This window comes from Phaseolus vulgaris, chromosome 7, assembly GCF_000499845.2.
Source record: "Phaseolus vulgaris cultivar G19833 chromosome 7, P. vulgaris v2.0, whole genome shotgun sequence".
NCBI lineage: Eukaryota > Viridiplantae > Streptophyta > Magnoliopsida > Fabales > Fabaceae > Phaseolus > Phaseolus vulgaris.
In genome coordinates, this window is record NC_023753.2 from 10946472 (window position 1) to 10960290 (window position 13819).

Here is a 13819-nt window from a genome sequence, read left to right on the forward strand (position 1 = left end):
TTTTGCTTTCTAACCAGATTACCTGTAAAAATTAAATACCAACCAAATCACATTCAAACAAATTACTATCATTCACAATACATCCATAAACACCCAAATCCACAAACACATCCAAAGTACAAAAGTAATAGAAATAGTTAAACAAAAGATATGAATACTTAAAAAAATATTACAACTAAAATTGTACATTACAAATTTAACTAGAAGTAGCAAAATGAATCTCATAGTGATGTGATAAACCTGTAAAAAAATATAAACAATATAAATAAATAAATCAAATAATTAAAATACTTAATATATAATAAAAATATCAAATAGTTAAACTTACATTATAGGATGCACTTTAAGGAACAAGGTTGATCATCTTGTTCTGGATCATACTCATAATCGAATTGTGTTGTGCTATTGGAAGTAGTTTTGTCACGTTCCATAGAGATAAGTCTATCTTTTATAACCTTCAGCTCATCCTCCAGGTGTGCATACTTCTGACTCCACATACTAAGTTCAGCACGAAGCATTTGATTTTCAGTCACATGTCCAGATTGTGAAGTGCCGGAAGCAGAGGCTTGGGTGAGAGAAGAGACTCCTTGGCGGATGTTAGCAGCCAAGTCTGCCGTACCATACACCCGACCTCTACTCTTTCCTCCGGCAGCTTCCTTCCATGTTTGAAGCTTAGTTGTAGGATCAAGTTGGTGGACATCAGTGTTAGAGTCCTGAAAACTATTTGCTTGAATGGCCTTCAAGCGCTCATGATACTTTTCCTACACATATCATTACAAAATGAAAATGTTATAAAATTAAAATATAAATATAAAACAATTTAAAAGAATAACTTACATAAGTTTCTCGAGCACGAGAATCAACCCATTCACCCTTCTTATTTGTGTGGGTGGCCATAAATAGTTCATCAGGTTCTGGAGGACAGCCATATTGACGTTCCTAACAATGTTGTACAATTTAAAACATTATAGGTTGCAAATGTAAAATGATTTTCATGTAAGGCAGTGACAAGTACTTACCAAGGTAACTGCAATATCTGAATGTGATTTTCTACCTGTGGAGTGCAGTGCTCCACCACGAGCTGAACTCCTATTGGCTTTATTTTGAGTTGATTTATCTTTGAATTTTTGTGAATCCCAATAGTTTAGAAGTTCAACCCATGCTTGCTCACCTATCCAACTAGGGCGGACAACCTTTGTCCTAGCCTTAGTCAACGTGTCACAAAGTCTTTTTTTGACTTTAGACTCGTAGACCTTTTTAATTTGGCATTCATCATGGGGTGCCCAAGTGACTCTAGTCTGTTAAAAAGAAGAAAATAGTTACTTTGAGTCCACAAGAAAAACAAGAAAACAAGTGATTGTAGTTTGTCAAAAATTAAAATTACCTGAAAGTCAGTCCATCATTTCAGTTTTTCCTCCTCAGGCATGGCATCATAATAATGATATGGACCTCTAAATTGAGATCGAATGCAATGTCCAATGGCCTCACTAGCAAAATGATTTGGTGTCCAACTACAAATACAAACAAATAAAATTACAAACATAGTAATATAAAGATAAAATTAAATGTACATTTAGGATGACTTACCCTCTACCAAGAAGTCGGATGATGACCCTACTAGTAGGGTCACGCTGGACCTCCTCAGGGGGGAGGTTATGCTCTGAAGCAGCAGTGGCACCATGGTCAACATGGTCAACATTTACTCTCTGCAGCCCTTATTTAATTTACACACCCTACATCCCTTTTTCTAATTTTCTGCTCCAATATGCTGCCCAATTTTTTTACTCTCTGCACCCCTATTTCATTTTAAACCCACGTCACTAAATGAACTTTATTGTTTCAATCATCAATATTTTTTTTTAACACTACAAAAATTAAAAACTTCATAATTATTAAGAATTCTAAATAAATAAAAATTTAAATTATTTAAACCATGGAAGTTAGCCTTACTATAGTTTTCTCTACTGGAAGACCAATTTAATATTGAGAAGGACCCAATCACACGGCTGAAAATCAAATTTCTACTATTCTAATAATTCATGTATAAGTAAAATGATTTGGGTTAACAACCCAGGAAGTAGATTGAAGAAAAATAGTTTTCGAAACTCAATTTTACAAAACAGTTTGATTTAAATTATAAATAAAGTTGTCAACTTAGATGAAACATTCACTAATTTTGATAAGAAATGACTTCAATAAGGCGTATGCAAAAGTGTATGAATGATCAAGTTTTGTTGTAAAGAAACAGAAAAGAAAAGACCATAAACAAGCAATCATGTATCTGTACACAAATATCCAATTGTGAAGACAAAAACGAGATGGTATTTGTCTATTTCATTAAACACTGCACTATCAATTATTATAAGGAAAAAGAGAAGTGAAGACAAAAACTATTTGGTAGAATAATTGAGTTTCATTGACGGGATTCGTTTAATAATTTTATCCAGTGGCTTAAGAAAAGAATTATTTACAACAATTCTTCAATACAACAAAAGTGGATGAATCCAAATTCAAAATCGGAAAGACGAAATTTAACATCTTTAAGAAACTGCGAGTGACCCACGAGGCTCATATAAATGCGCGACATCACAATAATCCAAACCAGCAACCAACAATAATCCAAACCAACAATAATCATACCAGAAACCAACAATAATCCAAACCAGCAATAATCCAAACCAGCAATAATCCAAACCAGCAACCACAGCTCAATATCCAAATAAAAAATTGGTAAAATGTGAACCTGAGGAGGAGGCAGACCTGGACCGAAGGCAGAGCAGGACACGGAAGGAGAGCTGCACGCGCGGAGGAAGCTCGACGCGGAGGAAGCTCGCGCGGAGGAAGCTCGGCGCGGAGGGGAAGCTCGACGCGTAGGAAGCTCGACGCGGAGAAAGCTCGACGCAAAGGAAGCTTGACGCGGAGGGAGAACTTGACGCAGAGGAAGCTCGACACAGTGGAAGCTCGCGCGGAGGGAAAGCTCGAAGAGGAAGCTGAACGCGGAGGAAGCTTGCGCACGGAGGTAACTGAAATTGGGAAATTAGGTTTTCAGAGATTTGGGGGTTTTGATAAACCGGGAACAAAAAAAAATTTCTATATACTCCCAGTATGCGTCCGACATCCGACGCATACTTTAAAATATTTAATTTTATTTTAATTTAAAATCGAATTCAAAATTTAATAAATAAATTAAAACATTTTTTATATAAAAAAATTTAAATTTAATATAAAAAAAATAATTTCATTATATAACAAAAACTTTTATTAATTTATAAAAAAAATTAATTTAATTTATACAATACAAAAATTAATTAAATTTACACAAAAATATTTAATTTAATTTATACAATAAATATTTACTTCAATTTATATAAAATAATTTAATTTAATTTCTACAACATAAAATTAATTTAAATTGTAAAAAAATATTATTTAATTTATATTAAATTTATAAAAAATATTTAATTTAATTTATACAATAAAAAATAACTTTAACATCTACTACCACAAATATCAATGAATCCTATTATTGAAATTGCTCATGATACCCTCATCATCCCTTCTAACTTATAATCCAAAATCTAATAATCAACTATATTCCATGATTCTAAGTTAATTCTATAACTATCACGAAATGACTCATATTTCTCAAATTGCTTATGATACTCTCTTTCAGCCTTTACAATGCACTTCTTAGTTCAACTCTTACCTTGACAATGGACTACGTTATTAACTTCTTCCTGCTAGGGAGATGAGACCTAGACAACTATTGAAGTCTTCGTCTTCTTCCCTCGGTCAGGCAGATTGTTGGGTGCTTGCCTGGGGTCCTTCTCATCTTCGTGCTTCTTTCCTCGGCTCTCGGTCTATGGCGAACACCGATGGGGGATACCTGTGAAGGCACTCTGACGCTCAAGTCAGTGAAGCGGGTGATCAGTATTCTCGTAGGTGAACAGTAATAAATGACGTACCTTTCTTCTTGGAATGTGTGCTTTGTATATTATTTTAATGGGCTGACCTTATTGGGTCTGATTAGTGGAATGAATCTCGTTTAGGGTTGTATTACCTTATCCTTAATGACGGATTAGCTTCACTGACCTTAGTTTCAGCGTTAACGGTAGTATGGGTCGGCCGACCGTGATGATTCCACTCGTCTCAGCCAACCTTCCATGGTCTCGACCAAGTCTCTCAGGTCTCGGTTGCCTCAGTCAAGTCCCTCAGGTCTCTGCCAGGTTCCCCTTGGTCTCTGCCAAGTTCCCCTTGGTCTCGGTCAGGTACACCAGGTCTTGGACAGCCAGGTGGGTCTCGGTCAAGGAGACCAAGTGTCAGTCTTGCCCATACCGGCACATAACTTATAATCCAAAATGTAATCATGAACTCTATTCCATGATTTTAAGTTCATTTTATATCACACACAGTCGAAACTTACTTATTTATGTTACATTTATTAAAAACTAAGTCTACTAAATTTACTATGTCAAAGACCTATTATTTAGTATATTGGGAAACTATATTAACACACTTATAAGGAATATTGCATATGTATCATCTCGTTACTTACTACATTATTATGTGCTTCAGTTGGAAAACATTAATTTCTTTTCGAAATCATACTCAGTAACTATAACAATGACATTTATAGAGGATGTAGTCAACTTTAGAACACTTTGGATATTGTATCAATCTAACAATTAAGAATAAGTTACTTACTCACGCACTTAATCTTAATATGTTTGTATCATATACATTTTCGCTAATTCATTAAGATGATCTTATGATTCATTTATGAGAAATAACATCTTCAAAACTGTACTGGATATCTAAACAAAAATCCTAATTCATTCATCCATTGCACACATATAACATTTAAATTTATTTAAGTTACTAATCAAAAGTTTTATCTAACTTTTTTTTTCTTAAACTAAATAAAACATTTTTAGATCAAATTTATTCTCTATTTTTAAATACATCCATTACCATTTGCATTAATTAATTACTTCATCTTGAATTGATATTCTTAAATTTATGTATATTTTATATAATATTTACAAAATTTAAATACACATTTTATTTTTATTTTTTTTTACTATTTTTTAATTAATTATTATTTTTCTATATGTTTTCAAATCTTTATAAACTTTTTAAGATAACTTCTTTTAAATAATTTTAAAATTAAACACTTCATCAATTTAATAAATGTAATTTAACTAATTTATATCATAATTTCAAAAATAAAATAGTTATAACAATATATAAATAAAGTAAATTTAAAATAAATAATTTTTGAAATAATAAAATATTTTATATAACATTTAAATAATTTAAATATATATTTTCTTTTACTCAATTAATTTTAAATCAAACACTTATTTAATTTAATAAATTTAATTTAACTAATTTATATTCAAAATTGATAAATTAAATAATTTATTATAATATTAAAGAAATAATTTTAAAATAAATATAATAAAGAATTAAATATTAAAATATTTATTATACATTAAATAAATTTGAATTTTAAAATTCTAAAAATGCGTGGGCCATTGCGGACGCATATGCGTGGGCTTTGTGGCCGACGTATATGCGTGGGCCGCGGCCGACGCACACTGATTTTTTCTTAAAAAATAAATTAAACCCATTTGTGCGTCCCTTTTGCGTCCAAGGTTATTCTTGCGTGGGCTTTTAGCCATTTTGGCCGACGAGAGTAGCGTCTGCAAGTGGCCCACCCAAAATTTTGGAAGCTAATTGTTACTTTTCTTGTAGTGTAAGTAGTTGAGGTTTTCAATTTTTCAAATTATTCTTTTCTATATTTCAATTTTGTTTATGCATGCTACATTAATTTTTTAATCATTATGTTATACTTTCGAAATACTTTCAATGGTTAATGCAGCCATACATATCAATATTTGAAAATATAAAATGATATTATACTGATTACCACAATAAAGATATAACTCTATTTAAAAATATATTTATTTTATTTTAAATTTATTGAGAATATTTTAAACATTATTTCATATTAATAGTTGAACATACAAAAATAATCATAAAAATAAAAAAAAAATTAATATCAATACATTTTGTAAATTTGGGTTACTATCTCATTGATTAGTTAAAAATCACTATTACAGTGAATTGTCTTTCCATAAAATTATATACAAATTTTAAAATAATATTACATATTTTATAGCACTTATAATTAAGAAGAGAAAAATGTTGATGAATATGCTGATACTACATACAAAGTGGTTCTTTGTGACATAAAGTTGCTTCAAATTATTGAAAGTATTGCTTGAATGCGAGAGAGTGATGATTTGAGATAGAAATTTTTTAGAAGAGAATATCTAAATTACAGATACTACGTTCTTTTTCACTAATTTTTCTAATGAGTTCTATGAAAAGGATTTATGGAGAATTTTTTAGCATTGGGAAAGAGTTCTAGATGTCTTCATCTCTAGAAAGTTAAATGTAAAATAAAAAACATTTTGGATTTGTTAGATTCCATGGGGTGAAGGATTCACTCGCCTTGGAAAGAAAGTTGGATTCCATTTGGATAGGAACCTGGAAGTTGTAGGCAAATAAACCTGAGTATAGTAGGTAAGAGATTCCAAAGAAAGAATGGACTTCCAGGCAGCGAGATGTTCATACTCAGAAAGTCTGGAGTCAAAAGGATCAACAACGTTCTTTTGCTCAAGTTGTTAAGAGCGGAAATGCGAGCAACGCCCATAAGAGTGTAGAAGACAACATGCCCCAATTCATAGTCAAGGTGGAGTCATCCAAGTGACTCGATAAGTGCTTTTTCGAAAGGTTGTTGGAGGCAGCAAATGTGTAGTCCATCAAGGAGAGCTTTTTTCTGGGAGAGTTTAGTGAGATTAAGATACCTAGGGGAAAAGTATGTGCCCTTGTGTTGCGAATACGGGGGCATAATTGAGAAGGCAATTATTGAGAACAAATATTGGTTTGACAATCTTTTTGGATCAATAGTTCCTTGGAACAACTCTTTTGTGGTAACTGGGAAGTTTGTATGGGTTAGTTGTAGTGGTATCCCGTAGGTACTCTGGAGCAGTCAATGTTTTGAATGCATTGGGGCTTTAATCAGTATTGTTGTAGAGGTTAACGAGGCAACCATTGCAAGAGAGGTGTTAGAGTTCGCGAGGTTGCGCATCAGAATCCCAGTGGGAGAGGTGGCAAAACTAGTGAAATCAGTGATAAAAAATGACATCTCTGTCAGGTCTCCCTTGAGGAAGAGAATTGTATTCCATTTCCCTTGTTAGGGTCTCTCTAAAATAAGTGGGGCGCAGTCACTAAGGATGAATCTAAGGCCCACTTGGGCACTAGCGTTGGAGAAGAGTTTTTCGAATCCGAGTGTTTCGACTACGATGGTAGGACTTGAGGCAAGGGAGGTAAGGAGAAAATTGTTTAGTTTCCAGTTGAGGTGGGAGAGTTTCCAAAAGGTGACGTATGCATTAGTGGTGGAGTTATTTTTGTTGTGAAAAGTCAAAACATTGCTTTGGAAATGAGAAAATAGGGTAAAGGCATAATGGGAAACGTGGCGGGGTGTAAGTCTAATGATCTCTTAGCTGGGAATAACTGCGGAACAACTTTTGAAGGGACATGATCTGATTACCTAATTTTAGGTGAGCCTTTTCAGGCCCAATTAAGGGCAAAAAGTTGGGTGGGAAAATTTGTAGGTTTTGGCCCATCTGCTGAGGTGACTGAGCACTTTAGGCATGTTGTTCTTGGAGGAGATGTTGACAGGGGTGTGCTCGCGGTGCTGCAACGGCGCCAAGATGGTAGGAGGTTTGAGAGCCACTCCATTCGTGGGCACCCATGTGCGATCTATAGTGGTTTGCAGAGTAGTGAAGGAGCTCGATGGTGGCTTCGCGCTCGAAGAGGTGACAAAGGGTGGCAAGGTGGAGGGCGATGTGGCTCTATGCAAAGCCATTGTAGGAGCTGGTTCAGGTGTGGGGTGGAACGAAGGCATGACAGCGAGTGAAACAGAGAGACTGTGCGGCAAGGGGCTCATGCGAAGTGGAGATGGTGCCATATGACGACCATATGGTTGACTTCTCGGGCGAAAGGGTGGGTACTAAAAGTTACAGTGAGCTTTATACCACCTTCGGTGAGGAAAAGAATTGCAAGACCATCAAGATCTGATACTTGGTGATTGACGCAAACAGTTCCTATAACATCCTCCTGGGACGACCGTCCATCAATCGGCTGATGGCGATGAAGTTCCCTTCGCTGTCAGGAGACATCCTCACGGTCCATGTTGACCAAAAGGTGGCGAGAGAATGTTATGCCGAGAGTCTAAGGGTGGAGCCTTTGTGGGATGATCGCTCCCCTAAATGCAAATCTTCTCACAAGCAGGGCTCTCCCCGAGAAACCCAACTGACACCGGTGATACCCACAGTCGCTTTGGTGGACCTTAATCCCTAAACGACCGAAGATAGGCTGGAAGGTAGGGAATAGTTACGTCGAGTGCCCCTCCTTGACAAGGAGCACAACACCTGCGTCAGCACGACCATCGTGGCCACTAAGGTCGAGATAATGCACGTCACACTAAAAAAGAACGTAGATTTGTTCACGTGGACCCCATCCAACATGTCGGGGGTAAGTCCGGATATTATCACCCACATGCTCTCGGTATTCAAGGAAGAGCGACCAATCGTGCAGAAGAAGAAAGATTATGGTGACGAGAAGCGTCTTGCGGCTAAGGAGGAAGCCTAAAAGCTCCTATCGGCCAGGTTCATCTGCGAAGCCCGGTACACAACTTGGTAATACACCTTTAAGTAAGATCCACCTTACTAATCCGACCCAACAAGGTAGGTCATTAAAATAATATAAATAAGGCACATTCCAAGAAGTAGTTACGTCATTTATTACTGTGCTCTAACAACTGACTACTGAACCCTTTTTGCTGACTTGAGCATTGGAGTGTCTTCTGTAGGTACCCCCTCCATTCAGTATTCTCTAGAAGACTGAGTGATCGAGCAACCGAGATTGAAAGAAGTAGCGAAAAGTTTGGAAGAGGAAGCTTAGGCATAGACAAACTGCCCGACAGGAAGGAGGAAGACGAAGCTTCTCAATAATTCTCTAGGCCCCATCTTGTTTTCGGTTCTCTCTAGGGAGAGAACAAAAAACAAGATTGTTATTAAGGTCAATTTGGAGAGATGTGGGGTTGTGGTCGAAAGTAAGCTTTACTGCTTGTGTGGGGTGAAAGAGGATTCGACAAGTCATTTGTTTTTTGGTTGCAAAGTTTCTTGGCTAGTTTGAAATCTTTGCTATATGTGGTTAGGAGTGAGTTTGGTAGACTTTCTTACCTCGGTTTCACATTTCATGCATTTTAAATTACTTGACGTGTCCACGTCTCTTAATCTAATTTTTGAAAATGTTTGGATTGCGTTGGTAAGTGAGATTAGGAGACATAAAAATATTTGCATTTTTAAAGGTGGAGTGATTGATCATTCTGAAATTTGTCCTTAGCACAACTAAAGGTTTGGTCTTGGATTTTCTTAAAAGTTTCCTCAGTGGGCTTTTTCTTCTCTTATTGGTGCCTAAAACTCGTGGTTTTTATGTACTCGATTAAAAGTCTTTGATTGCTTATAGGGTGGTTGGGTTGGTCTGTGGTGTCTTTGAGGGGTGTTAACTCTTGTGGTGCCTTTGAGTGGTAGGTGTTATTGGCTAGTGTTGTTTGTGTAGGTAATTGGTGGCAAAACTTTTGCTTTTTGTTTTTCTTTGGAGTGAGGCGTGTATGTCCCTATTGTTCTCTATAAGGGTTTGACCACTCTTGAAGTGGGTCGTATTTATTTATTTATTTTTTCTTGCTGATAAAAAAATGCATACATAATAGGAAGGCTTATGTCTCATAAAATTCAACGGAATTGTCCCTGAAGAGGAATACAATCTATGAGAACAATACAAATTAATTTTTTCACATTTTTTATCATTAAAAAATAAATATAATAAAAAAATCTTTTGGAATACTCCAACTCTTATAGAAAAAAGATAAACTATTAATTCACCGTACATGAAAAATACTTTTGTCTTGCATACATAAAATAAAACCTATCTAAAAAACACACTGCACACACCTGATTTCCAAGCTTTGTATTTGATTTATGTAAAGTGGAACATTAACTGCCCGAAGGCATTAGAATAATCATAGGGCAGGTAGTTCAATCATATTGAATTGTCTTTGAAAGAATGTGCTTAGTTTTCAGGAATAGGAATCTTTTGTGACATGTGATTCTATGGTTTTGGTTGAAATATGTAAAGAATTGGTCACATACTGCTTCTTCTTACACCTCCATCATTTCTTCTTCTTACACCTCCATCATTTCTTCAGCCACCTCCATATATTTTAAAAATTCTAAATTACACTTTAGTAAAAGGATAAAAATAGAAGCAATGTTTTACATTTTGTTGTTGAGTGAAGAAGGAGGTCGTAGTGCTCGGTATTGTTGTGGTGGTGATGGTGGTGTTGACGGTGGTTGGCAGCTTTGTTTGTCATTCTCAGTGAGTTTTGCAACCCGGTGCCCTTAAATGCTTATCTTTCGGATTTGGTAATCTATTGGATCAATGGATTACATATCCGTAATTATTAATGTGAAGGAATCATGTCTTGGATTACATAACACAGAATTTAGTTACGGATGTGGAATAACATTCCAGATTACTCAATTCGTAATAGAATATTATGTTTTGCATTAAGTAATCCATAACATTTTTCTAGATTCGAAACTAAATTTCTTGTTACGTAATCTGAAAGACAAACACAAAATTAAAGGTTCTGGATTAGTAAATTCGTACATATACTCATCTAAATTACATAATCCACTATGAAATGAGCTATTGATCATCCAATCCAAAACCTATTTAACAAACTAAGAATACAGATTATGTAATCCATAACCTATTTAAGAAAATAAACCTATTGGATTATGTAATCCAAAACCTAACTAAACACTCACTGGATTACGTAATCCGAAACCTAATTAAACAAAAAAAAAATACCGAATTAGTTGATCCGGTTTAAAACACTTTCACTAAATTTAAATTAAAAAACTTAAAAATTCAAACAATCAAAACTACTAACCATTGATGAATAACCTTGTGGTGAATGAAGAAGGTAAGTGTGGTGAATGTTTGAAAGAGAGGTTTGGAGGGGAAGGTAGGCAGAATTGCTGCTGGGAGTAAATGTTCGTGTTAAAAGTGAAAAGTGAAAAGAGAAAAGTGAAAAGTTAGTTAGGTTAAAGTAAAAATTATGTTAGATTTTAATTTTTTAATATTATTTGCTGAAGGGTATAGTGGTAAAATGAGTTTTAGAATGAACTGAATTGTGACTGAGGAGGGTAGAGAGCTAACTGTTGAATCATATTTTGAAGGGCCATAGGAGCATGTTTTGATGGAGGGAGGACTTGTGAGAGTAAGCTCTATCCTCCTGTTTGCATAAAATTATCTCATAAATAAGCCACCAAGGAAGGCATAGCTGCAAAAAGTAATCGTGCCCTTTCTGTTTTTTGGGTAATCAGTCTGATTTATTTTTACAAGTCAAATCTTACATAAGATGCACAACTTGTTTAAACTGCTTTGCTGTAAACTTATTTTGGGAATGGTTTGGAAACATAGTCTCTGTTTTATATATAGATTGAAATATCCTATTGAAAGATCCCTTAAATATTCATTTTAATTTAATTCATTATATATATAAAAAAAACTCATAAAAAGACTCATAAAAAGACTCATAGAATAACATTGTTTATAAGTAACATTTATTTTCATAACTCTCATACATCAATTCACCAAAATTGCAATATAACTCTCATAGGATGATTCTCCCCACCTAACACACAACTAGTATATATCAAAATAAGCCACACCAAAAGTCACAACCATCAAAATTCCATTTAATATGGAATATTCTAACAAAAAGACTTAGATATAACTCTAGGCAAGTTCTTGTACTATTTTTTAAATCAAAGTTAAAATGTTACCTCAATAACCATAACTTGGTTATATGAAATATTGAGATAAAATTTAAACTTTGACTAAATAACAATACTAAAACCACCCCAAGACGCTATAGTTAAGGTATGTTAACTATTAAAATAAAGGAAAATCCACATCATCTAGTGGAAAATAGTCTTCATTCTTCCAATTATCGTACCATGTTTCACACATCGCATCATTAACGCCGCATGATTCATCTCCAAAATGTTGGGGTAATTCAACACAAGCATATCCATTGAAATGGCAATCCTCCTGGGGCATCAACAGGTCACTTAAATCAAAGTGTGTGGGGAAACCTTCTTCGCAGCCATCATGATGATCAGGTGGGGTAGATTCAAATGGGTTTTCAGTCCAATCCTTTGTGTTGACTGAATCATTGAGTGCTACAGTTGGAATCATACCCTCATTACACCTTACTGGTTGAGAAGATTTGGTAGGATCAATATCTGTGCACTGTGGAGATTCAATTCCTAATTCCATATTGTTGTTATCATTGTGTTTCTCCTCTACTTTCTTTCTCAAATAAGTATTCCAGTAGTTCTTGATTTCATTGTCTGTACGCCCAGGCAACCGTCCCGCAATAAGAGACCATCTGTAACAGATATATAATGAATGAAAAAGGGGTGTCAGAACTTACCCATTTCAACAAATTTTTTCTGGTATATTCTTGTGTCTCGAAAATGGAAAATTCTCTGCAAATGTATATCTATCATATAAAGAGATGTACCTATTCCCTAAGAGGCTATGTAGCCTGATAATGAGATCTTCTTCATCCGAAGAAATGTTTCCTCTCTTTATATCTGGCTTTAGATAATTCAACCATCGAAGTCTGCAACTCTTCCCCCCTCGTTTTAAACCTACACACACACACCTATATATATTCACAACTAGCAAACTCATGCAATGAAAACTGGAAAAAAAAAAAACTGAACAAGTTGATGTGAAACACTCTTAGAAACAAGTTGATGATTTTTGTTTTGTGCTTTCAACCAAATAATTCACACACGCACACATATATATACCAGTTCTTCTGGAAATCTGCCCCCATTTTCCTTCTCCATGGAGGTGAACGTAGTTAACAAGGATTTGGTCTTCCTCAGCAGACCAAGCACCTCTGTTAACAGCATCTTGGTTCTCATGACCTCCCTTTCTTTTCATCTTTACTAGCTCTCTCTTCTACCCTTTGGTTCTGCACAAAATTGTTGTGTGCCTATTCTTTTCATTGGTTTCTCACGTCTTTGTGGCTAAAGACTATATATAGTTGTTTCCTTGAATAGATGCTCATTTTTTTAAGTTAAAAAAAAATAATTCTGCAGTTGACGAACTCGACAACAGTATGGCTTTTGAAATGAGACTGGTAGACGGTAGTGCGCGCCTTCTTTTCTTCCCCCAAGAGAACAGTGATTTTTTAAATTATGAAGTTTTCAAATTTTGATGCATGCAAAAGTACTGGTAAAGAATTTCATTATTTTAACTAATGAGAAAGTATAATCATTATAAACTATTAAATTAAATTCAATGTTTATACGTTAATCCTCAACTAGAGAAATTGTGATAATATATCGAAATTAACAGAATAAAAAAGATTAAGTGAAATAAAAATTAATACAGACGTATATATATGGATTGTGTTTCTACAAGTTTTTCACGGATAACAATATCTTATTGTCCTTTTTATACAAATATATTTCACGAGAAAAAAATTCCTAGAGGAAAAATATAATCATTATAAACGATATAAAATTTGTCCTTCATGTATTTAATAGACTTATGTGTTTAAAACTTGAATTCAATTTTTTTGATTAAATTAAAA

General features: G+C 34.5%; 2 protein-coding genes across 2 annotated transcripts; both read right to left on the reverse strand.

Moving 5' to 3' along the window:
- Window positions 1-329: 329 nt before the first annotated feature.
- Window positions 330-1681, reverse strand: LOC137829034 (uncharacterized). Its single transcript, XM_068635831.1, has 5 exons — window positions 1588-1681; window positions 1450-1511; window positions 1020-1298; window positions 838-939; window positions 330-761 (listed from the first exon to the last, which is right to left on the reverse strand). The coding sequence occupies exons 1-5, from the start codon at window positions 1679-1681 to the stop codon at window positions 330-332; spliced, it is 969 nt and encodes a 322-aa protein (XP_068491932.1).
- A 10086-nt stretch (window positions 1682-11767) lies between these two features.
- LOC137828250 (transcription factor WER-like) lies at window positions 11768-13233 on the reverse strand. Its single transcript, XM_068634732.1, has 3 exons — window positions 13029-13233; window positions 12734-12863; window positions 11768-12598 (listed from the first exon to the last, which is right to left on the reverse strand). The coding sequence occupies exons 1-3, from the start codon at window positions 13162-13164 to the stop codon at window positions 12100-12102; spliced, it is 765 nt and encodes a 254-aa protein (XP_068490833.1). The 5' UTR covers window positions 13165-13233; the 3' UTR covers window positions 11768-12099.
- Between the last annotated feature and the right edge of the window lie 586 nt (window positions 13234-13819).

What these genes read in the sequence shown, in the direction of transcription:
- LOC137829034 (XM_068635831.1), bottom strand. Translation starts at nt 1,681, where the DNA reads ATGGTGCCACTGCTGCTTCAGAGCATAACCTCCCCCCTGAGGAGGTCC. An exon ending in CAGATATTGCAGTTACCTTG is followed by an intron (nt 940 to 1,019) that starts GTAAGTACTTGT and finishes CAACATTGTTAG; the next exon opens with GAACGTCAATATGGCTGTCC. An exon ending in CTCGTGCTCGAGAAACTTAT is followed by an intron (nt 762 to 837) that starts GTAAGTTATTCT and finishes TGATATGTGTAG; the next exon opens with GAAAAGTATCATGAGCGCTT.
- LOC137828250 (XM_068634732.1), bottom strand. Translation starts at nt 13,164, where the DNA reads ATGAAAAGAAAGGGAGGTCATGAGAACCAAGATGCTGTTAACAGAGGT. An exon ending in GCAGATTTCCAGAAGAACTG is followed by an intron (nt 12,864 to 13,028) that starts GTATATATATGT and finishes GTGTGTGTGTAG; the next exon opens with GTTTAAAACGAGGGGGGAAG. An exon ending in CATAGCCTCTTAGGGAATAG is followed by an intron (nt 12,599 to 12,733) that starts GTACATCTCTTT and finishes TATCTGTTACAG; the next exon opens with ATGGTCTCTTATTGCGGGAC.